This window comes from Mobula hypostoma, unplaced genomic scaffold, assembly GCF_963921235.1.
Source record: "Mobula hypostoma unplaced genomic scaffold, sMobHyp1.1 scaffold_42, whole genome shotgun sequence".
In the NCBI taxonomy this organism is placed as follows: domain Eukaryota; kingdom Metazoa; phylum Chordata; class Chondrichthyes; order Myliobatiformes; family Myliobatidae; genus Mobula; species Mobula hypostoma.
Genome location: NW_026948219.1, coordinates 1,256,997 through 1,280,189, shown reverse-complemented (window position 1 = coordinate 1,280,189; position 23,193 = coordinate 1,256,997). Strand labels below are relative to the sequence as shown.

General features: G+C 55.5%; 1 protein-coding gene across 2 annotated transcripts in view; it reads right to left on the bottom strand.

Annotated features, from left to right (window-relative positions):
• Nucleotides 1-5,548: 5,548 nt before the first annotated feature.
• LOC134341925 (NACHT, LRR and PYD domains-containing protein 3-like) overlaps nucleotides 5,549-23,193 on the bottom strand; it is a 71,727-nt gene continuing 54,082 nt past the window's right edge. The window contains exons 7-11 of one of the 2 annotated variants that reach the window (XM_063039860.1): nucleotides 7,615-9,349; nucleotides 7,010-7,096; nucleotides 6,684-6,854; nucleotides 6,361-6,528; nucleotides 5,549-6,196 (exon numbers count right to left, since the gene is read on the bottom strand). In XM_063039860.1, the coding sequence (XP_062895930.1) occupies nucleotides 6,109-6,196; nucleotides 6,361-6,528; nucleotides 6,684-6,854; nucleotides 7,010-7,096; nucleotides 7,615-9,349 (2,249 nt within the window). In that variant the 3' untranslated portion in view covers nucleotides 5,549-6,108. The remainder of the gene's footprint in view (nucleotides 6,197-6,360; nucleotides 6,529-6,683; nucleotides 6,855-7,009; nucleotides 7,097-7,614; nucleotides 9,350-23,193) is intronic. The other variant, XM_063039861.1, reaches the window with a different exon arrangement.

Here is a 23,193-nt window from a genome sequence, read left to right as displayed (position 1 = left end):
CTCCCTCTACTTCTCCCTTTCCACGTTTTCCCTCTCTCTCGCTCTGTCTCCCCCCTTCTCCTTTTCTGCCCCTCCCTCTCTCCCTCCCCCTCCCTCCCTCCCTCTCTCATCCCACCCCCTCTCTCCCTCCCCCTCTCTCCCCTCCCTCATCCCACCATCTCTCTACCTCCCCCTCTGTCTCCCCACTCTCATCCCACCCCACTCTCTAATCCCATCTCTGGCTTTATCCCTCTCTGTTCCTCCTCCCTTCATTCACACTCTCTCACCCCTCTCCATTTTCACCTTTCTCCCCCTCTCCCTTCCAATTTCTCTATCTCTCTCTCCCCCTTGTTCCTATCCGCTCTTCCTTTCGACTTCCTGCCATCCTCTCGCCGCTCTCCTCCTTTCCAGTCTCTCTCTCTCCGTCCATCGCCCCCCCCCGTCCGTTATCTCTCTCTGTCCCATCACTGTCCCTCCTTACCCCGTGTCCTTCTGTCTGTTCTCAGTCTATCTCTCTCTCTGTCCCCCCCCCCCACCCACACTCTCTCTCTCTGCGACAGACCATCGCCTGCCTGGTCGCGAATGTGATCTGCGCTCTCGCCTGCACTCCCGCCGTCATCCTGTACTCGCTGAACGTCCGGGTCTTCTCCTGCATCGGGTATTGCTACACCGGGTGCCGGATGGTGAGTGTTCCACACGCCCCCCACCCCCAACACACTGGCGAACCAGCCCTCATCCCCCCCTCAACCCCCGGAGATCCCCACTCGGCCTTCCCCCTCTCCCGCGACGCTTCCCTCCCTCCCGGTAGCACTCCCTCCACGGCAAGCTCCCTCAGAGCCCTCCCTCCCCTCGGTTGTAGCGTCCCCTCCCCCGGCAGCTCCTTCCACAGACGGACCACCCTCTGGGTGAAACAGTTTCCCCTCGGGGTCCCCTATTAAATCTCTAAAACCTGCGCCCTCTGGTTCTCGATTCCCGACCCTGGGGAAAACAGTCTGCGCTCATTCACCCTGTCTGTGTCCCTGGTGGATTTACACACCCCTGTCAGGTCACCCCGACACTCCCGGGAATAAATTCCCAACCTGCCCGACCTCTCTCCGTAACTCAGTCCCTCCAGTCCCGGCGACATCCCTGTAAATCCCCGGGATCTCCGGTCTCCTGTTCCCGGTGTCCGGTCCGACGATGGCGGGGATGCCGAACGCCGCCTTCAGCGCCCCGTCTCCCCGTCACCCCACTTTCAGGGAACCGTCACCCGAAACCTGGTGTGTTCCGTCACCACTGTCACCACCTCTCCGTCACCCAAAACCTGTCACCCCTGTCACCCGCTCTCCGTCTCCTCACTTTCAGGGAACCGTCACCCAAAACCTGGTCTGTTCCGTGAAGAGAAAGCGACATTCCTGAGACAGGAGTTAACAGAGATTTCTCTCCACTCCCCCCAACACTTGTAAACACATCTCCCTCTCACACACTCCCCCTCTCTCCCCACCCAACGCGCTCCTTCCCTCTCCCCCGACTTTACCCTCATACCCAAACAACTCTCCCCCTCCTCTTTCTTACCGGCCATCTCTCCCTCTTCACTCCCCCCTCACTATCTCTTCCTCTCTCACTCCTCTCTTCCCCTCCCTCGGAACTACCCCCTCTTCTCTCTCACACTCTCAACTCTCTCCTTCTGTCCCACACTCTATCTCTCCTGTCTGCTCAACTTTGTCTTTCACCCCACTTTCCCCCTCTCCGTCTCTCACCCCCTCTCTCCCCTCTTTCACCCCTCTCTGTCCCTCATCCTTCTCGATTTCCCACCCCTCTCCCTCTTTTACCTCGTTCACCCCTCTCTGTCCCTCATCCCCTCTCCGTCTCTCCCCCCTCTGTTCTCCACCTTTCTCTCCCTCCCTGTCCGACCTCTCTCATCTCCTGCCTCTCACGTTTCCCTCTCCCCTCTGTCTTCCACCACTCTCTCCCCCCCGTCTGACTCTCCCTTTATCAACTATTCCCTGCCGCCTCTCCTCTTTCTCCCCATCTCTCTCCCACCCACCCCTTCTCTTCCTCACCTATTCGCCCCCCAATCTCTTCCTCCCCATCTGGGTCTCCCACCTCTGCCTACCCCACACTCCCGCCTCCAACCCTACCCTCTCTCCCTCCTCTTCTGTCTCTCTCTCCCCTGACCCAAGCCCCTCCCTCTCTCACCCCATGTCTCCCTCTCTCCCTCTGACAGAGCTTGGTGAGCGGGGTGACGGTGATTTTGCTGGTGAACTGCCTGGTCTCCCTGGTGATGTCCGTCCACACGGCCATCGTCAACTGCAGGAACCTCCAGTGCTGCGCCGCGCGGCCTCCGGTGTGAGTGGGATCTTCCTGTGCACCGGGGGGTGGGCGGCGGGGGATGGGACGTGGGTGGGAGAGATGGGGGGAGATGGAAAGAGGGTGGGGAGAGACGGGAGGGAGCAAGAGAGAGAGATGGGGGCAGAAAGGGAATGAGAGGGGTGGGGCGAGGAGGATAGGGAGAGGGAGAGAGAGGTGGGGGGAAGAGATGGAGGGAGAAGAGGGGACAGAGGGGGTGGAGAGAGGGGACGGAGGGAGAGAGAGGCTGAGGGAGTGGGGTAATGGATCCCGTCTCCTCTCCTCACCTTCTCTTTCTCCCCTTCCCCTCCTCAATCTTATCCCTCCCTCTCCCCCACCCACAGAAAATGGTGGTGATCCACGCTAACCAGCCTGCACCGCCAGACCTCGCCTCCATCTTCTCCAGCAAACCGGCGCCCACCCCGTCCTCTGACGGGCCCCAGTGACGACACGTTCCCCGCTCCACGGAACAGCCCGAAGGATTCGGGCCGAGCGGCCTGAAAGGAAAATCAAGGCGGGATTTTGGAGACGGGGGAGAGGGGATGGAGGTATAGGACGCTAGCCTCTTCCCGTAGTCACATTCCTCCCTGTGGGTACCCCCGCCCCCGTTCCAGCTCCCTTGTTACAACTTGCCCTCTCCCATCCTCGGCATCCGGTCTCTCCTGAAACACTCCGCTCTCTGTCCCCTCTATCACCGCCCATCTCACCCTGGCTGGTGGCCATTTTGTGATGGTTATCACTGACAACTGCTCTCCCAGCATCGGAGAAATAGTCACACCCTTTTCCTCACCTCCCACTTGCTTCCCTCCCTGTTGATTCAATCTCAACTCCTCATCCCTCCTCTCCTCCCCGCCCCCCCCAGCTCTCCCGACTCTCCATTTAGCGGTCTGCCGACAGCCATTTTATTACAGTGTGTGACCCTCCCTTCTACTTTCTCCACCACGAAGTGTGTCACTCCCTCACACTCACCATCTTGTCAACCCCTTTCCCATCCCATCACTCACAAACACCTTCCCTCCCTCCCTCCCCTCACTTTCCTCTCCCCACCACCTCGATGTTGTGCAACTTAGGCTGTGTGGCTGTCATTTTGCGATGCCAATTTTCGCCTCTCCTCATCGCCCCCTCTCTCTCTCTCTTACCCAGTGAGTCTCTCCCCTACTCACCCCGTCACTCCTGACACCGTCCCCTCTCTGTCCTCTTGCCCTTTCTCCCGCCATCCAACATATCCTGGGTGGTGAACATTTCCCGATGGGAAATTTCACTCCCTCACCCAATCCCTTCCCTCCGTCGTGAAGTGAGTCTCTCCCCTCTCCCTCCGTTCAGACACTCAACTCTCCGTCCCATATGCCCTGATCGTGTCTCGACCCCTCGCTCCCCCCTTCTTGCTGTCCATCTTATTTGCGAAGGATCGTAACCACCCACCCTTCCTCCACACTCCCCATCCTGTTCCTGCCCACCCTGTCCTATCAGACCCCTCTCTCCTAGTCCTGCCACTTCCCCTCCCTTCCCGTCCCACCACTTCCTCTCTCTCCCTGTCGTTTCACTCCTCCTCACCCCGACTCTATCTTATCCACGTCACCACCAGTTTGTGACAGGAACTTTCTCCCCTTTTCATCCCCTATTGAGTCAGTGACTTCGCCACGGTCACCGTCTCATCAGTCCACTCCTCGTCCCATCACTCCTCTTCCTCCCAAACCCCTCACCCCTCCTCCCCAAAACCCACATGTATATGTGTTTGTGTGAATATCTGAGATATATACATTAGTTTATTCAATGACATTATTAGAATTAAAACATACACTCAACACCCAAGACTATATAAAACACAAATTAAAATACTGTTATTACAATCAATAACACACTCGATCCCGGGATTGTATCCATGGGCACCGCATGTTCCTTTGCCATAGATTCTGTGTGCGACAGTGGCCATTGTAAGTCAGTGTCTCACTCCATGCCTGGCGGCCACATTAACCAAGGAACACACACAAAAATGCTGGTGAATGCAGCAGGCCAGGCAGCATCTCCAGGAAGAGGTACAGTCGACGTTTCGGGCCGAGACCCTTTGTCAGGACTAACTGAAAGAAGAGATAGTCAGAGATTTGAAAGTGGGAGGGGGAGGTGGAGATCAAAATGATAGGAGAAGACAGGAGGGGGAGGGATGGAGCCAAGAGCTGGACAGTTGATTGGCAAAAGGTATACAGAGATGGAGAAGGGGGAGGGTCATGGGTCAGGAGGCCAAGGGAGAAAGAAATGGCGAGGTGAAACCCACTATAGTGAGAGGGACAGAGAGAGAAAGAAGGGGAAAAATAATAATGATAATAAATAAGGGATGGGGTACAAAGGGGAGGTGGGGCATTAGCGGAACTCAGAGAAGTCGATGTTCATGCTATCAGGTTGGAGGCTACCCAGACGGAATATAAGGTGTTGTTCCTCCAACTTGAGTGTGGCTTCATCTTTACAGTAGAGGAGGCCGTGGATAGACATATCAGAATGGGAATGGGATGTGGAATTAAATGTGTGGCCACTGGGAGATCCTGCTTTCTCTGGCGGACAGAGCGTAGGTGTTCAGCGAAGCAGTCTCCCAGTCTGCATCGGGTCTCGCCAATATATAGAAGGCCACATCGGGAGCACCGGACACAGTATATCACCCCAGCCGACTCACAGGTGAAGTGTCGCCTCACCTGTAAGGACTGTCTGGGGCCCTGAATGGTGGTGAGGGAGGAAGTGTAAGGGCATGTGTAGCACTTGTTCCGCTTACAAGGATAAGTGCCGGGTGGGAGATCGGTGGGAAGGGATGGGAATGAATGGACAAGGGAGTCGCTGGGATTGTGTGATGGGACGGCGTGGAGGGAGCTTCACGCTGTGTCTGATCCCGGGAGTGTGTGATGGGACAGTCAGGGCCCCAGACATTTTTATTTATTATTTCCATTTTTTTCTCCCTCTGTCCCTCTGACTATACCCCTTGCCCATCCTTTGGGTTTCCCCCCCTCCCCCTTTTCCTTCTCCATAGGCCTCCTGACCCATGACCCTCCCCCTTCTCCATCTCTGTATACTTTTTGCCAATCACCTGTCCAGCTCTTGGCCCCATCCCTCCCCCTCCTGTCTTCTCCTATCATTTCAGATCTCTCCACCCCCTCCCACTTTCAAATCTCTGACTCGCTCTTCTTTCATTTAGTCCTGACGAAGGGTCTCAGCCCGAAACGGCGACTGTACCTCTTCCTAGAGATGCTGCCTGGCCTGCTGCATTCACCAGTAACTTTGATGTGTGTTGCTTGAATTTCCAGCATCTGCAGAATTCCTCGTGTTTGCGTTTATAAAATCACACTTCAGGGCCATGTCCGAGATCGCTGCAGATCCAGGGTCACTGCCGAGGTATTTGTCAGTTTAACATCATTATATCGGCCAGACTGCCGAATGCACCGTCCTCAGCAAAGGGAGCAAAAGGATTCTCTCCCGGGATAATCCCACCCCGGGACACCGGTGTCCCAGACTGAGCCCCGGCCCTCGGGCTCTTCCGGTCTGTGTAATCCCCCGGGTCTCACGTGGGGGAGTCTCGAACACGCACATCTGGCGGAAGCAGCGCCGCTGGTCTGGAGGCGGAAATACGTCACTACGGGCGCACAAAGAACTACGCGAGCGACCCTGGAGCCAGCTCCGTTAGAACGGTTAGGAATTAAACCTGGCGCGTGGCCATTAAAGGTAAGGGGAAGGTGGGGGGGCGGGGGGTTAAAGGGGAGGGTGGGGAATCGGCCAACATGTCCCCATCCCGCGGGCGGGGATGTTCACACATTCAGATGTTCACACGGTCACTCTCAGTCCGGGTCTGGGTTCCTGCAGAGATCCCAGTTCCTTCCTCCCAGTCTCACTGAACTGATTCACCCACAGCCTGAAACAGATGGAAGAATAAAGATGAAATAAACAGATTACACAACAGTGTCAGTAACAGGGGACCGGGGTTAATGTTTCAACAACACTCACAGACAAATATCACCAGAAAACCCGCGGATCCGCATATATTTTATCACATTGAACATTAACACAAACACTCACCGGATCCACTCCAGACTCGGGAGGGTCAGTATGAGGCGGCGGAGAGCGGGGACAGATCGGTCTGTCAGCGAGTTAAATCCCAGGTCCAGCCCCGTCAGTGATGGGTTTGTACTGAGAGCGGAGACGAGATCCTCGGCACCAGAATCTGTGAGACCGACACCCCCCAGCCTGGAGATGAGAGAGAGTGAGGGTGAAGGACACAGAGAGACAGGATTCGGTACAAATCCCCAGTGTTTATCAGTAACACAATTACTGATCACATTAATGTTCAGTGTCAGACACCCAGTGACTGTAAACACAATCTCCCACAGTCTGGTACTTACTCCAGTTCCTGTATTTTACACTCCGGGTTCCTCAGAGCCGCAGACACCAGTTTCACTCCTGAATCTCCCAGTTTATTATCACCCAGGTCCAGCACCGTCAGTGATGGGTTTGTACTGAGAGCGGAGACGAGATCCTTGGCACCAGAATCTGTGAGACCGACACTCTCCAGCCTGGAGATGAGAGAGAGTGGGGGTGAAGGACACAGAGAGACAGGAGACGGTACAAATCCCCAGTGTTTATCAGTAACACAATTACTGATCACATTAATGTTCAGTGTCAGACACCCAGTGACTGTAAACACAATCTCCCACAGTCTGGTACTTACCGCAGTTTCTGTATTTTACACTCCGGGTTCCTCAGAGCCGCAGACACCAGTTTCACTCCTGAATCTCCCAGTTCATTACCACTCAGTCTAAACACAAACAGACAAATTGACGAACAAAGTGATTCAAACCGTGGGTCTGAGGGAATTTCTCTCACTCGGATATTTCAGGAAACATTAAACCCTTCAGTAAATCACTGATGGGAGTTCCCGTCATTGACAATGTCCCTCACTGCCCAGCTCCAGGGTATTCACCGAATGTCAGTAATTTAGTCTGTCGGTGTGACCCTGTAAACTCCACATATTCTGTCCCATTCCCCGATGGCTAGAAAAGTGTTACTGACGTGAGAGGGCTGAGAGGGGCAGGGGTGAAGGTGGGAGAAAGTCCCACAGAGAGGAACATCTGTGAATGGGGAAATGTCCATGTGGATGGTAGAAGAAAAAGGAGGAAGGGGGATGGGGAACAGAGATCCCACAGGAGGAAGGGGGATGGCATTTGTTACAATTCTTCACAATCATATTTACTACAGTTTTACCCAAATCCCTTGACATTGAAACAACACAATGGAACAGTTTCATGGTTCAGAGTGAGAGATAAATCAAGTTACCTCAACTCCTGGCACTTGTGCAGCCCGGGTCCCAGCCGCTGGATTCCTTCACACTGAATGTTGCAGACAGTCAGGTTGAGGTGTTTTATTGTATCACAGAGTCCGATGACATGAGACAGGACCGCACAGTCAATCGGGGTCAGTGTCATCCCACTGAATAAAAGTGTTTCCACAGATTCCAGTGCGGCCTGAGCCAGTCCACGATTCTGAGACTCAAACAGGTAGTGCAATGTGTTCAGGAGGCTCCTTTTACCAGCTTCACTCGTGTTTCCACTCTGGCGTTTAACCTCCTCCTTCACCCAGTCAATCACCCGGCAGGTTGTTTGATGAGGAAATGGACCCAGAAACTCCTCCAGGCCCCGAGCTGTCATTGGGTTGGAGAGACCAGCAACGAAACGGAGAAATACCTCAAATCGCCCATCTGTTGTGTTGTGAGCTTCAGTGAGGAATTTCAGGATATCCCCGGGATGTGGATTCAGGAATTGTGCAACTGCAGCTACAAACTCTTGGATGGTGAGGTGTGGGAATGTGTACACCACGCTCCGGGCAGAATTATCTCTCTCCAAAAGCTCCATCAGGAACCCAGACAGGAACTGGGAAGGCTGCAGACTGTAGTTGATCAAATCTCCATCTGTAAACACAATCTTCTTCTCGGTCACTCCTCTGAAGGCCATCTGACCAACCCTGAGTAACACATCACGGGGGTTCTCAATCTCACGGCCGTGGTTTTTCAGGATGTTGTAAATATAGTAGGAGTACAGTTGGGTGATGGTTTTGGGAACTCGCTGCGGGTCCCTGACTCTTTGTGTGAAGAAGGGGCCCAGTGCCAGAGCGAGGATCCAGCAGTAGGAGGGGTTGTAGCTCATGGTGTACAGGATCTCGTTCTCCTTCACGTGTTTGAAAACAGCTTCTGCCACCGTCTGATCTTCAAAATGTCTGATGAAATATTCCTTCCGTTCCTCACCAACAAATCCCAGGATTTCAGCCCAGACACCGATCTCTGCCTTTTCCAATAAATGTAACACAGTGGGACGGGTGGTCACCAGCACTGAACACCCTGGGAGCAGCTTGTGCTGGATTAAACTGTACACAATGTCAGACACCTTGCACTTGAATTCAGGATCTGTGCATGTGGACCGAGGTTCTGTGTCTCTACGACTGTCAGTAAAATTGATTTTATCATTGAATTCATCCAAACCATCAAATATAAACAGCAATCCCTCTGGGTTCTTCCAGACCTCTCTCAGGGAATTCCCAAAGTAAGGATACTGATCCAGAATCAGTTCCTTCAGGTTTATTCTGCAGTTAATAGAGTTTAAATCCCGGAATTTGAAACTGAAGACAAACTGGAATTGCTGGTATATTTTCCCCGTGGCCCAGTCATAAACAATCTTTTGTACCATTGTTGTTTTCCCGATCCCCGGGACTCCAGCCACTGCTGCTGAACTCCCAGATTTGGATTTACTCCGGAAAAAGCTGCTCTGGAACAACTGATCAGTCTGGATTTTTTCCAGCTCTCCACGGAGTTGTCCCTCTCTCCACTCCTCGTGGTCTCTGCCTCTTGTCAGCAGCTCATGTTCCACCAGTCTCCGATCTCGAACAGTAGAAATGACCGTGAGCTCAGCGTATCGATCAACCAGCTGGAAAACCTTCACCTTCTCCCTCATCAGGATCGTGTCCACTCTCAGTGTTTCAGTTTGTACCCGTAGAGTCTCCTTGTGTTTCTGTTGAACATCTTCCATGGAAACAGACAGTGGACAAACTGTTAGATGCCTCATCTCAGAACTCAGTATTTAAATTCACAAGAGTCAACTCAAAGCTATTGCATTAATTGGGGTCTCACAGTGTGTCAGGAACCTTTTGGGGCCTGTGGGGTCTCACAGTGTGTCAAGAGCCTGTCAGGGGTGTGTGGGGTCTCACAGTGCGTCAGGTCCCTGTCAGGGGTGTGTGGGGTTTCACTGTGTGTCAGAACACTGTGAGTGGTTTGTGCAGTTTCACAGTGTGTCAGGATCTTGTGGTGGTTGTGGGGATCTCACAGTGTGTCAGGATGCTGTTGTGGGGGATCTTACAGTGAGTCAGAACCCTCTCAGGTGTGTATGGGATTGCAATGTGTGTCAGGACCCTGTCAGGGCTGTGTGGCGTCTCACAGTGCGTCAGGTCACTGTCAAGGGTGTGTCGGGTCTCACAGTGCGTCAGGGCTCTTTCAGGTGTCTGTGGGGTCTCACAGTGCATCAGGTCACTGTCAGGGGTGCGTCAGGTCTCACAGTGCGCCAGGACCCTGCCAGGGTTGTGTGAGATCGCAATGTGTGTCAGGACCCTGTCAGGTGTGTGGCATCCATAGTGTGTCAGGTCGCTGTCAGTTGTGTGCGGGGTCTCACAGTGTGTCAGGAGCCTGTCAGGGGTGTGTGGGGTCCCACAGTGTGTCAGGACATTGACAGGGGTGTGTGGGGTCTCACAGTGTGTCTGAACACTGTCGGGGGGGGGGGTCTCACAGTGTGTCAGGACCATGTCAGGGTTGTGTGGGGTCTCACAGTGCGTCAGGTCCCTGTCAGGAGTGTGTGGGGTCTCACAGTGTGACAGGACACTGTCTGTCAGTTGTGTGTGGGGTCTCACAGTGTGTCAGGAGCCTGTCAGGGGTGTGTGGGGTCCCACAGTGTGTCAGGACATTGACAGGGGTGTGTGGGGTCTCACAGTGTGTCTGAACACTGTCGGGGGGGGGGTCTCACAGTGTGTCAGGACCATGTCAGGGTTGTGTGGGGTCTCACAGTGCGTCAGGTCCCTGTCAGGAGTGTGTGGGGTCTCACAGTGTGACAGGACACTGTCTGTCAGTTGTGTGTGGGGTCTCACAGCGTGTTTCAACCATACCAGGGGTGTGTGGGTTCTCACAGTCTGTCAGGACGCTGTCACGGGTTTGTGGGGTTTCACTGTGTGTCAGGACCCAGTGATTTGATTGGGGGTCTCACAGTGTGTCGGGACTCTTTTCTGGGGGTGGGGGGGAATCTCACAGTGTGTCAGGATCCTTTTGGGGTGTGTGGGGTCTCACAGTGCTTCTGAACCCTGTCAGGGGTGTGTGGGATCTCACCATGTGTCAGGACCCTCTCAGGGGTGTGTGGGGTCTTACAGTGTGTCAGGACCCTATCTAGGTTGTGTGAGGTCTCACAGTGTGTCTGGACTCTGCCAGGGGTGTGTGAGGTCTCACAGTTTGTCTGGACACTGTCGGGGAGGGTGGGGCGGTCTCACAGTGTATCATGACCATCTCAGATGTGTGTGGGATCTCAATGTGTGTCCAGACCCTGTCATGCGTGTGGCGTCAGGGGTGTGTGGTGTCTCACAGTGCATCAGGATCTTGTTAGGGGTGTCTGGGGTCTCACAGTGTGTCATCACCCTCTCGGGGGTGTGTTAGGACTCACAGTGTGCCAGGATCCTGTCAGGGTTGTGTGGGGTTTCACAGTGTGTCAGGACACTGTGAGTGGTTTGTGGGGTCTCATACTGTGTCAGAACCCTCTCAGATGTGTGTGGGATCGCAATGTGTGTCAGGACCCTGTCAGGTGAGTGTGGAGTCTCACAGTGCGTCAGGTCCCTGTCAGGGGTGTGTATGGTCTCACAGTGTGTCAGGAACATGTCAATAGTGTGTGGGGTCTCACAGAGTGTTAGGACCCTGTTAGGGGTGTGTGGGGTCTCACAGTGTGTCAGGACTCTGTCTGTCAGTTGTGTGTGTGGTCTTACAGTGTGTCAGGACCCTGTCAGAGTGTGTGGGGTCTCACAGTGTGTCAGGTCCCTGTCGGGTTGTGTGAGGTCTCACAGTGTGTCAGGGCCCTCTCAGGCGTGTGTGGCGTCTCACAGCGTTTCCTGAGCCTGTCAGGGGTGTGTGCAGTCTCACAGTGTGACAGGACCCTGTCATGGGGGTGTGGGGTCTTACAGTTTGACAAGACAGTGTCAGGGGTGTGTGGGGTTTCACAGTGTGTCAAGACTCTGTCAGGGCTGTGTGGGGTCTCAAAGTGTGTCAGGGTCCTGTTAGGGTGTGTGGGGTATCACAGTATGTCAGGTCCCTGTAAGGGGTGGGTGAGGTCTCACAGTGTGTCAGGTCCCTGTCAGGTGTGTGGGGGTCTCACAGTGTGTCAGAATCCTGTCAGGGGGGTGTGGTGTGTCACAGTGTGTCAGGACCCTGTCAGGGTTGTTTGAGGTATCACAGTGTGTCAGGACCCACAGTGTGTCAGTGTCTCACCGTGCGTCAGGACACTGTCAGGGGTGTGTGGGGTCTCACTGTCTGCCTGGACGCTGTCACGGGTTTGTGGGGTTTCACAGTGTGTCAGGACCCTGTGACTTGTTTGGGGGTCTCACAGTGTGTCAGGACCCTTTTCCGGGGGTGGGAGGAATCTCACAATGCGTCAGGATCCTTTTGGGGTGTGTGGGGTCTCACCGTGTGTCAGGACCCTGTCAGGGTTGTTTGAGGTCTCACAGTGTGTCAGGACCCTGTCGGGGGTGTGTGGGGTCTCAGAGTGTGTCAGGGTCCTGTTCGGGGTGTGTGGGGTCTCACAGTATGTCAGGACTATGTCAGGGGTGTGTGGGGTCTCACACTGTGACAGGTCCCTGTCAGGGCTGTGTGGGGTCTCACAGTGTGTCAGGGTCCTGTTAGGGTGTGTGGGGTATCACAGTGTGTCAGGTCCCTGTAAGGGGTTTGTGGGGCCTCACTGTGTGTCATCAGTGTGTAAGCAAGCATGCAGGTACAGCAGGCAGTGAAGAAAGCTAATGGCATGCTGGTCTTCATAACAAGGGGAATTGAGTATAGGAGCAAAGAGGTCCTTCTGCAGCTGTACAGGGCCCTGGTGAGACCACACCTGGAGTACTGTGTGCAGTTTTGGTCTCCAAATTTGAGGAAGGACATTCTTGCTATTGAGGGAGTACAGCGTAGGTTCACAAGGTTAATTCCCGGGATGGCGGGACTGTCATATGTCGAAAGATTGGAGCGACTGGGCTTGTATACTCTGGAATTTAGAAGGCTGAGAGGGGATCTTATTGAAACATCTAAGATTATTAAGTGATTGGACACGCTGGAGGCAGGAAGCATGTTCCCACTGATGGGTGAGTCCAGAACCAGATGCCACAGTTTAAGAATAAGGGGTAGGCCATTTAGAACGGAGTTGAGGAAAAACTTTTTCACCCAGAGAGTGGTGGATATGTGGAATGCTCTGCCCCAGAAGGCAGTGGAGGCCAAGTCTCTGGATGCTTTTTAGAAAGAGTTGGATAGAGCTCTTAAAGATAGTGGAATCAAAGGTTATGGGGATAAGGCAGGAACTGGATACTGATTGTGGATGATCAGCCATGATCACAGTGAATGGCAGTGCTGGCTCGAAGGGTCGAATGGCCTACTCCTGCACCTATTGTCTCTTGTCTATTTTCTATGGGACCCTGTCCGGGGTGTGTAGGGTCTCACAGTTTGTCAGGACCCTGTCAGTAGCGTGTGGGATCCCACAGTGTGTCCGGACCCTGTCAGGGGTGTGTAGGGTCTCATAGTGTGTCAGGTCACTGTCAGGGGTCTGTGTGGTCTCACAGTGTGTCAGGACCCTGTCAGTGGTTTGTGGGGTCTCACAGTGTCAGGACCCTTCTGGGGCCTGTGGGGTCTCACAGTGTGTCAGGACCCTCTCAGGGGTGTGTCGGATCTCACAGTCTGTCAGGACCCTGTCCAGGGTGTGTGGGTCTCACAGTGCGTCAGGTCCCCGTCAGGGATGTGTGGGGTCTCGCAGTGTTTCTGAACCCTATTAGGCGTGTGTGCCATCTCACAATGTGTCAGGACCCTTTTGGGGCCTGTGGGGCCTCACAGTGTATCAGGATCATGTCAGGAGTGTGTGGGATCCCACAGTGTGTCAGGACCCTGTCAGGGGTGTGTAGGGTGTCACAGTGTGTCAGGTCCCTATCCTGGGTGTGTGGGGTCTCACAATGTGTCAGGAACCTTTTGGGATGTGTGGGGTCTCGAAGTGTGCCAGGACCATGTCAGGGGTGTGTGGGGTCTCACAGTGCGTCAGGACCCTGTCAGGGGTATGTGGGATCCCAGTGTGTGTCAGGACCCTGTCAGGTGTGTGTGGCGTCCACAGTGGGTCAGGACGCTGTCAGTGGTGTGTGGGGTCTCACAGTGTGTTAGGACCCTGCCAGGGTTGTGTGGGGTTTCACAGTGTGTCAGGACACCGTGAGTGGTTTGTGGGGTTTCACAGTGTGTCAGGATCTTGTTGTGGGTGTGGGGGGGTCTCACAGTGTGTTAGAACACTCTCAGATGTGTGTGGGATCGCAATGTGTGTCAGGACGCTGTCAGGAGTGTGTGGCGTCTCACAGTGCGTCAAGTCCCTGTCAGGGGTGTGTGGGGTCTTACAGTGTGTCAGGACCCTTTTGGGGCCTGTGGGGTCTCACAGTGTGTCAGGACCCTATGTAGGGTGTGTGGAGTCTCACAGTGCGTCCGGTCCCTGTCAGGTCCCTGTGGAGTCTCACAGTGTGTCAGGACCGTGACAATAGTGTGTGGGGTCTCACAGTGTGTCTGGACCCTGTCAGGAGTGTGTGGCGTCTCACAGTGTGTCAGAACCCTCTCAGATGTGTGTGGGATCGCAGTGTGTGTCAGGACCCGATCAGGTGTGTGTGGCGTCCGCAGTGAGTCAGGTCGCTGTCAGGGGTGTGTTAGGTCTCACGGTGTGTCTGGACCCTCTCAGGTGTGTGTGGGATCTTAATGTGTGTCAGGACACCGTGAGTGGTTTGTGGGGTTTTACAGTGTGTCAGGATCTGGTCGTGGGTGTGTGGGGTCTCACTGTGTGTCAGAACACTCTCGGATGTGTGTGGGATCGCAATGTGTGTCAGGACGCTGTCAGGAGTGTGTGGCGTCTCACAGTGCGTCAAGTCCCTGTCAGGGGTGTGTGGGGTCTTACAGTGTGTCAGGACCCTTTTGGGGCCTGTGGGGTCTCACAGTGTGTCAGGACCCTATGTAGAGTGTGTGGGGTCTCACAGTGTGTCAGGACCCTATGTAGGGTGTGTGGGGTCTCACAGTGTGTCCGGACCCTGTCTGGTGTGTGTGGAGTCTCACAGTGTGTCAGGACCGTGACAATAGTGTGTGGGGTCTCACGGTGTGTCTGGACCCTCTCAGGTGTGTGTGGGATCTTAATGCGTGTCAGGACACCGTGAGTGGTTTGTGGGGTTTTACAGTGTGTCAGGATCTGGTCGTGGGTGTGTGGGGTCTCACTGTGTGTCAGAACACTCTCGGATGTGTGTGGGATCACAATGTGTGTCAGGACGCTGTCAGGAGTGTGTGGCGTCTCACAGTGCGTCAAGTCCCTGTCAGGGGTGTGTGGGGTCTTACAGTGTGTCAGGACCCTATGTAGAGTGTGTGGGGTCTCACAGTGTGTCAGGACCCTATGTAGGGTGTGTGGGGTCTCACAGTGTGTCCGGACCCTGTCTGGTGTGTGTGGAGTCTCACAGTGTGTCAGGACCGTGACAATAGTGTGTGGGGTCTCACAGTGTGTCTGGGCCCTGTCAGGGGTGTGTGGCGTCTCACAGTGTGTCAGGACCCCTCAGGTGTGAGTGGGGTCCCACAGTGTTTCTGAACCCTGTCAGGCGTGTGTGCCATCTCACAATGTGTCAGGACCCTTTTGGGGCCTGTGGGGTCTCACAGTGTGTCAGGACCCTTTTGGGGCCTGTGGGGTCTCACAGTGTGTCAGGACCCTATGTAGGGTGTGTGGGGTCTCACAGTGTGTCCGGACCCTGTCTGGTGTGTGTGGAGTCTCACAGTGCGTCCGGTCCCTGTCAGGTCCCTGTGGGGTCTCACAGTGTGTCAGGACCATGTCAGGAGTGTGTGGGATCCCACAGTGTGTCCGGACCCTGTCAGGGGTGTGTGGGGTCTCACAGTGTGTCAGGACCCTTTCATGTGTGTGTGGTGTGTCACGATCCTATCGGGTGTGTGTGGTCTCACAGTGTGTCAGGACCCTGTCAGTGGTTTGTGGGGTCTCACAGTGTGACAGGTCCCTGTTAGTGGTGTGTGGGGTCTCACAGTGTGTCAGCACCCTGCCTGGGTTATTTGGGGTCTCAGAGTGTGTCTGGACCCTGCCAGGTGTGTGTGGGGTCTCACAGTGTGTCATGACCTTGTCGGGGGGGGTCTCACAGTGTGTCAGGATCCTCCTAAGTGTGTGTGAGATCTCAATGTGCGTCAGGACCCTGTCAGTTGTGTGTGGCGTCTCACAGTGTGTCAGGTCGCCGTCAGGGGTGTGTGTGGTCTCATAGTGTGTCAGGACCCTGTCAGGGTTGTTTCAGGTCTCACAGTGTGTCAGGACCCTATCGGGGGTGTGTGCGGTCTCGTAGTGTGTCAGGACCCTATCCAGGGTGTGTGGGGTCTCACAGTGCGTCAGGACCCTGCTAGGGTTGTGTGGGATCGCAATGTGTGTCAGGACCCTGTCAGGTGTGCGTGGCGTCCACAGTGTGTCAGGACCCTGTCAGGGGTGTGTGGAGTCTCACCGTGTGACATTTCCACTCAGGTGTGTGTGCCGTCTCACAGTGTGTCAGGACCCTGTCAGGTGTGTGTGGGGTCTCACAGTGTGTCAGGAGCCTGTGAGTGGTGTGTGAGTATCACAGTGTGTCAGGACCCTTTTGGGAGTGTGTGGGGTCTCACAGTGTGTCAGGACCCTCTCAGGTTTGTGTGGGGTCTCACAGTGTGTCAGGAGCCGGCCAGGGGTGTGTGGAGTCTCACAGTGTGTCAGGACCCTGTCCGGGGTGTGTGGGGTCTCACAGTGTGTCAGGAGCCTGTCCGGGGTGTGTGGGGTCTTACAGTGTGTCAGGGCCCTGTCAGAGGTGTGTGCAGTCTCACAGTGTGTCAGGACCGTTCCACGGGTGTGTGGGGTCTCACAGTGTGTCAGGACCCTGTCAGTGGTTTGTGGGGTCTCACAGTGTGTCAGGACCCTGTCAGGGGTGTGTTGGGTCTCACAGTGTGTCAGGACCCTTTCATGTGTGTGTGGTGTTGTGTGGTGTGTCACGATCCTATCAGGGGTGTGTGTGGTCTCACAGTGTGTCAGGACCCTGTCAGTGGTTTGTGGGGTCTCACAGTGTGACAGGTCCCTGTTAGTGGTGTGTGGGGTCTCACAGTGTGTCAGCACCCTGCCTGGGTTATTTGGGGTCTCACAGTGTGTCTGGACCCTGCCAGGTGTGTGTGGGGTCTCACAGTGTGTCATGACCTTGTCAGTGGGGGGTCTCACAGTGTGTCAGGATCCTCCTAAGTGTGTGTGAGATCTCAATGTGCGTCAGGACCCTGTCAGTTGTGTGTGGCGTCTCACAGTGTGTCAGGTCGCCGTCAGGGGTGTGTGGTCTCATACTGTGTCAGGACCCTGTCAGGGTTGTTTCAGGTCTCACAGTGTGTCAGGACCCTATCCAGGGTGTGTGGGGTCTCACAGTGCGTCAGGACCCTGCTAGGGTTGTGTGGGATCGCAATGTGTGTCAGGACCCTGTCAGGTGTGCGTGGCGTCCACAGTGTGTCAGGACCCTGTCAGGTGTGTGTGGGGTCTCACAGTGTGTCAGGAGCCTGTGAGTGGTGTGTGAGTATCACAGTTTGTCAGGACCCTGTCAGGGGTGTCTGGGGTCTCACAATGTGTCAGGACCCTGTCAGGTGTGTGTGGGGTCTCACAGTGTGTCAGGAGCCTGTGAGCGGTGTGTGAGTATCACAGTTTGTCAGGACCCTGTCCGGGGTGTGTGGGGTCTCACAGGGTGTCAGGGCCCTGTCATGGGTGTGTGGGGTCTCAGAGTACATCATGACCCTGTCATGGGTGTGTGGCATCACACAATCTGTCAAGTCGCTGTCAGGGGTGTATCGGGTCTCACAGTGTGTCAGGAATTTGTCAGGGGTATGTGGGGTCTCACAGTGTGTCAGGACCCTGTCAGGTGTGTGTGGCGTCCACAGTGGGTCAGGACGCTGTCAGTGGTGTGTGGGGTCTCACAGTGTGTTAGGACCCTGCCAGGGTTGTGTGGGGTTTCACAGTGTGTCAGGACACCGTGAGTGGTTTGTGGGGTTTCACAGTGTGTCAGGATCTTGTTGTGGGTGTGGGGGGGTCTCACAGTGTGTTAGAACACTCTCAGATGTGTGTGGGATCGCAATGTGTGTCAGGACGCTGTCAGGAGTGTGTGGCGTCTCACAGTGCGTCAAGTCCCTGTCAGGGGTGTGTGGGGTCTTACAGTGTGTCAGGACCCTTTTGGGGCCTGTGGGGTCTCACAGTGTGTCAGGACCCTATGTAGGGTGTGTGGAGTCTCACAGTGCGTCCGGTCCCTGTCAGGTCCCTGTGGAGTCTCACAGTGTGTCAGGACCGTGACAATAGTGTGTGGGGTCTCACAGTGTGTCTGGACCCTGTCAGGAGTGTGTGGCGTCTCACAGTGTGTCAGAACCCTCTCAGATGTGTGTGGGATCGCAGTGTGTGTCAGGACCCGATCAGGTGTGTGTGGCGTCCGCAGTGAGTCAGGTCGCTGTCAGGGGTGTGTTAGGTCTCACGGTGTGTCTGGACCCTCTCAGGTGTGTGTGGGATCTTAATGTGTGTCAGGACACCGTGAGTGGTTTGTGGGGTTTTACAGTGTGTCAGGATCTGGTCGTGGGTGTGTGGGGTCTCACTGTGTGTCAGAACACTCTCGGATGTGTGTGGGATCGCAATGTGTGTCAGGACGCTGTCAGGAGTGTGTGGCGTCTCACAGTGCGTCAAGTCCCTGTCAGGGGTGTGTGGGGTCTTACAGTGTGTCAGGACCCTTTTGGGGCCTGTGGGGTCTCACAGTGTGTCAGGACCCTATGTAGAGTGTGTGGGGTCTCACAGTGTGTCAGGACCCTATGTAGGGTGTGTGGGGTCTCACAGTGTGTCCGGACCCTGTCTGGTGTGTGTGGAGTCTCACAGTGTGTCAGGACCGTGACAATAGTGTGTGGGGTCTCACGGTGTGTCTGGACCCTCTCAGGTGTGTGTGGGATCTTAATGCGTGTCAGGACACCGTGAGTGGTTTGTGGGGTTTTACAGTGTGTCAGGATCTGGTCGTGGGTGTGTGGGGTCTCACTGTGTGTCAGAACACTCTCGGATGTGTGTGGGATCGCAATGTGTGTCAGGACGCTGTCAGGAGTGTGTGGCGTCTCACAGTGCGTCAAGTCCCTGTCAGGGGTGTGTGGGGTCTTACAGTGTGTCAGGACCCTATGTAGAGTGTGTGGGGTCTCACAGTGTGTCAGGACCCTATGTAGGGTGTGTGGGGTCTCACAGTGTGTCCGGACCCTGTCTGGTGTGTGTGGAGTCTCACAGTGTGTCAGGACCGTGACAATAGTGTGTGGGGTCTCACAGTGTGTCTGGACCCTGTCAGGGGTGTGTGGCGTCTCACAGTGTGTCAGGACCCTTTTGGGGCCTGTGGGGTCTCACAGTGTGTCAGGACCCTTTTGGGGCCTGTGGGGTCTCACAGTGTGTCAGGACCCTATGTAGGGTGTGTGGGGTCTCACAGTGTGTCCGGACCCTGTCTGGTGTGTGTGGAGTCTCACAGTGCGTCCGGTCCCTGTCAGGTCCCTGTGGGGTCTCACAGTGTGTCAGGACCATGTCAGGAGTGTGTGGGATCCCACAGTGTGTCCGGACCCTGTCAGGGGTGTGTGGGGTCTCACAGTATGTCAGGACCCTTTCATGTGTGTGTGGTGTGTCACGATCCTATCGGGTGTGTGTGGTCTCACAGTGTGTCAGGACCCTGTCAGTGGTTTGTGGGGTCTCACAGTGTGACAGGTCCCTGTTAGTGGTGTGTGGGGTCTCACAGTGTGTCAGCACCCTGCCTGGGTTATTTGGGGTCTCAGAGTGTGTCTGGACCCTGCCAGGTGTGTGTGGGGTCTCACAGTGTGTCATGACCTTGTCGGGGGGGGTCTCACAGTGTGTCAGGATCCTCCTAAGTGTGTGTGAGATCTCAATGTGCGTCAGGACCCTGTCAGTTGTGTGTGGCGTCTCACAGTGTGTCAGGTCGCCGTCAGGGGTGTGTGTGGTCTCATAGTGTGTCAGGACCCTGTCAGGGTTGTTTCAGGTCTCACAGTGTGTCAGGACCCTATCGGGGGTGTGTGCGGTCTCGTAGTGTGTCAGGACCCTATCCAGGGTGTGTGGGGTCTCACAGTGCGTCAGGACCCTGCTAGGGTTGTGTGGGATCGCAATGTGTGTCAGGACCCTGTCAGGTGTGCGTGGCGTCCACAGTGTGTCAGGACCCTGTCAGGGGTGTGTGGAGTCTCACCGTGTGACATTTCCACTCAGGTGTGTGTGCCGTCTCACAGTGTGTCAGGACCCTGTCAGGTGTGTGTGGGGTCTCACAGTGTGTCAGGAGCCTGTGAGTGGTGTGTGAGTATCACAGTGTGTCAGGACCCTTTTGGGAGTGTGTGGGGTCTCACAGTGTGTCAGGACCCTCTCAGGTTTGTGTGGGGTCTCACAGTGTGTCAGGAGCCGGCCAGGGGTGTGTGGAGTCTCACAGTGTGTCAGGACCCTGTCCGGGGTGTGTGGGGTCTCACAGTGTGTCAGGAGCCTGTCCGGGGTGTGTGGGGTCTTACAGTGTGTCAGGGCCCTGTCAGAGGTGTGTGCAGTCTCACAGTGTGTCAGGACCGTTCCACGGGTGTGTGGGGTCTCACAGTGTGTCAGGACCCTGTCAGTGGTTTGTGGGGTCTCACAGTGTGTCAGGACCCTGTCAGGGGTGTGTTGGGTCTCACAGTGTGTCAGGACCCTTTCATGTGTGTGTGGTGTTGTGTGGTGTGTCACGATCCTATCAGGGGTGTGTGTGGTCTCACAGTGTGTCAGGACCCTGTCAGTGGTTTGTGGGGTCTCACAGTGTGACAGGTCCCTGTTAGTGGTGTGTGGGGTCTCACAGTGTGTCAGCACCCTGCCTGGGTTATTTGGGGTCTCACAGTGTGTCTGGACCCTGCCAGGTGTGTGTGGGGTCTCACAGTGTGTCATGACCTTGTCAGTGGGGGGTCTCACAGTGTGTCAGGATCCTCCTAAGTGTGTGTGAGATCTCAATGTGCGTCAGGACCCTGTCAGTTGTGTGTGGCGTCTCACAGTGTGTCAGGTCGCCGTCAGGGGTGTGTGGTCTCATACTGTGTCAGGACCCTGTCAGGGTTGTTTCAGGTCTCACAGTGTGTCAGGACCCTATCCAGGGTGTGTGGGGTCTCACAGTGCGTCAGGACCCTGCTAGGGTTGTGTGGGATCGCAATGTGTGTCAGGACCCTGTCAGGTGTGCGTGGCGTCCACAGTGTGTCAGGACCCTGTCAGGTGTGTGTGGGGTCTCACAGTGTGTCAGGAGCCTGTGAGTGGTGTGTGAGTATCACAGTTTGTCAGGACCCTGTCAGGGGTGTCTGGGGTCTCACAATGTGTCAGGACCCTGTCAGGTGTGTGTGGGGTCTCACAGTGTGTCAGGAGCCTGTGAGCGGTGTGTGAGTATCACAGTTTGTCAGGACCCTGTCCGGGGTGTGTGGGGTCTCACAGGGTGTCAGGGCCCTGTCATGGGTGTGTGGGGTCTCAGAGTACATCATGACCCTGTCATGGGTGTGTGGCATCACACAATCTGTCAAGTCGCTGTCAGGGGTGTATCGGGTCTCACAGTGTGTCAGGAATTTGTCAGGGGTATGTGGGGTCTCACAGTGTGTCAGGACCCTGTCAGGTGTGTGTGGCGTCCACAGTGGGTCAGGACGCTGTCAGTGGTGTGTGGGGTCTCACAGTGTGTTAGGACCCTGCCAGGGTTGTGTGGGGTTTCACAGTGTGTCAGGACACCGTGAGTGGTTTGTGGGGTTTCACAGTGTGTCAGGATCTTGTTGTGGGTGTGGGGGGGTCTCACAGTGTGTTAGAACACTCTCAGATGTGTGTGGGATCGCAATGTGTGTCAGGACGCTGTCAGGAGTGTGTGGCGTCTCACAGTGCGTCAAGTCCCTGTCAGGGGTGTGTGGGGTCTTACAGTGTGTCAGGACCCTTTTGGGGCCTGTGGGGTCTCACAGTGTGTCAGGACCCTATGTAGGGTGTGTGGAGTCTCACAGTGCGTCCGGTCCCTGTCAGGTCCCTGTGGAGTCTCACAGTGTGTCAGGACCGTGACAATAGTGTGTGGGGTCTCACAGTGTGTCTGGACCCTGTCAGGAGTGTGTGGCGTCTCACAGTGTGTCAGAACCCTCTCAGATGTGTGTGGGATCGCAGTGTGTGTCAGGACCCGATCAGGTGTGTGTGGCGTCCGCAGTGAGTCAGGTCGCTGTCAGGGGTGTGTTAGGTCTCACGGTGTGTCTGGACCCTCTCAGGTGTGTGTGGGATCTTAATGTGTGTCAGGACACCGTGAGTGGTTTGTGGGGTTTTACAGTGTGTCAGGATCTGGTCGTGGGTGTGTGGGGTCTCACTGTGTGTCAGAACACTCTCGGATGTGTGTGGGATCGCAATGTGTGTCAGGACGCTGTCAGGAGTGTGTGGCGTCTCACAGTGCGTCAAGTCCCTGTCAGGGGTGTGTGGGGTCTTACAGTGTGTCAGGACCCTTTTGGGGCCTGTGGGGTCTCACAGTGTGTCAGGACCCTATGTAGAGTGTGTGGGGTCTCACAGTGTGTCAGGACCCTATGTAGGGTGTGTGGGGTCTCACAGTGTGTCCGGACCCTGTCTGGTGTGTGTGGAGTCTCACAGTGTGTCAGGACCGTGACAATAGTGTGTGGGGTCTCACGGTGTGTCTGGACCCTCTCAGGTGTGTGTGGGATCTTAATGTGTGTCAGGACACCGTGAGTGGTTTGTGGGGTTTTACAGTGTGTCAGGATCTGGTCGTGGGTGTGTGGGGTCTCACTGTGTGTCAGAACACTCTCGGATGTGTGTGGGATCGCAATGTGTGTCAGGACGCTGTCAGGAGTGTGTGGCGTCTCACAGTGCGTCAAGTCCCTGTCAGGGGTGTGTGGGGTCTTACAGTGTGTCAGGACCCTATGTAGAGTGTGTGGGGTCTCACAGTGTGTCAGGACCCTATGTAGGGTGTGTGGGGTCTCACAGTGTGTCCGGACCCTGTCTGGTGTGTGTGGAGTCTCACAGTGTGTCAGGACCGTGACAATAGTGTGTGGGGTCTCACAGTGTGTCTGGACCCTGTCAGGGGTGTGTGGCGTCTCACAGTGTGTCAGGACCCTTTTGGGGCCTGTGGGGTCTCACAGTGTGTCAGGACCCTTTTGGGGCCTGTGGGGTCTCACAGTGTGTCAGGACCCTATGTAGGGTGTGTGGGGTCTCACAGTGTGTCCGGACCCTGTCTGGTGTGTGTGGAGTCTCACAGTGCGTCCGGTCCCTGTCAGGTCCCTGTGGGGTCTCACAGTGTGTCAGGACCATGTCAGGAGTGTGTGGGATCCCACAGTGTGTCCGGACCCTGTCAGGGGTGTGTGGGGTCTCACAGTGTGTCAGGACCCTTTCATGTGTGTGTGGTGTGTCACGATCCTATCGGGTGTGTGTGGTCTCACAGTGTGTCAGGACCCTGTCAGTGGTTTGTGGGGTCTCACAGTGTGACAGGTCCCTGTTAGTGGTGTGTGGGGTCTCACAGTGTGTCAGCACCCTGCCTGGGTTATTTGGGGTCTCAGAGTGTGTCTGGACCCTGCCAGGT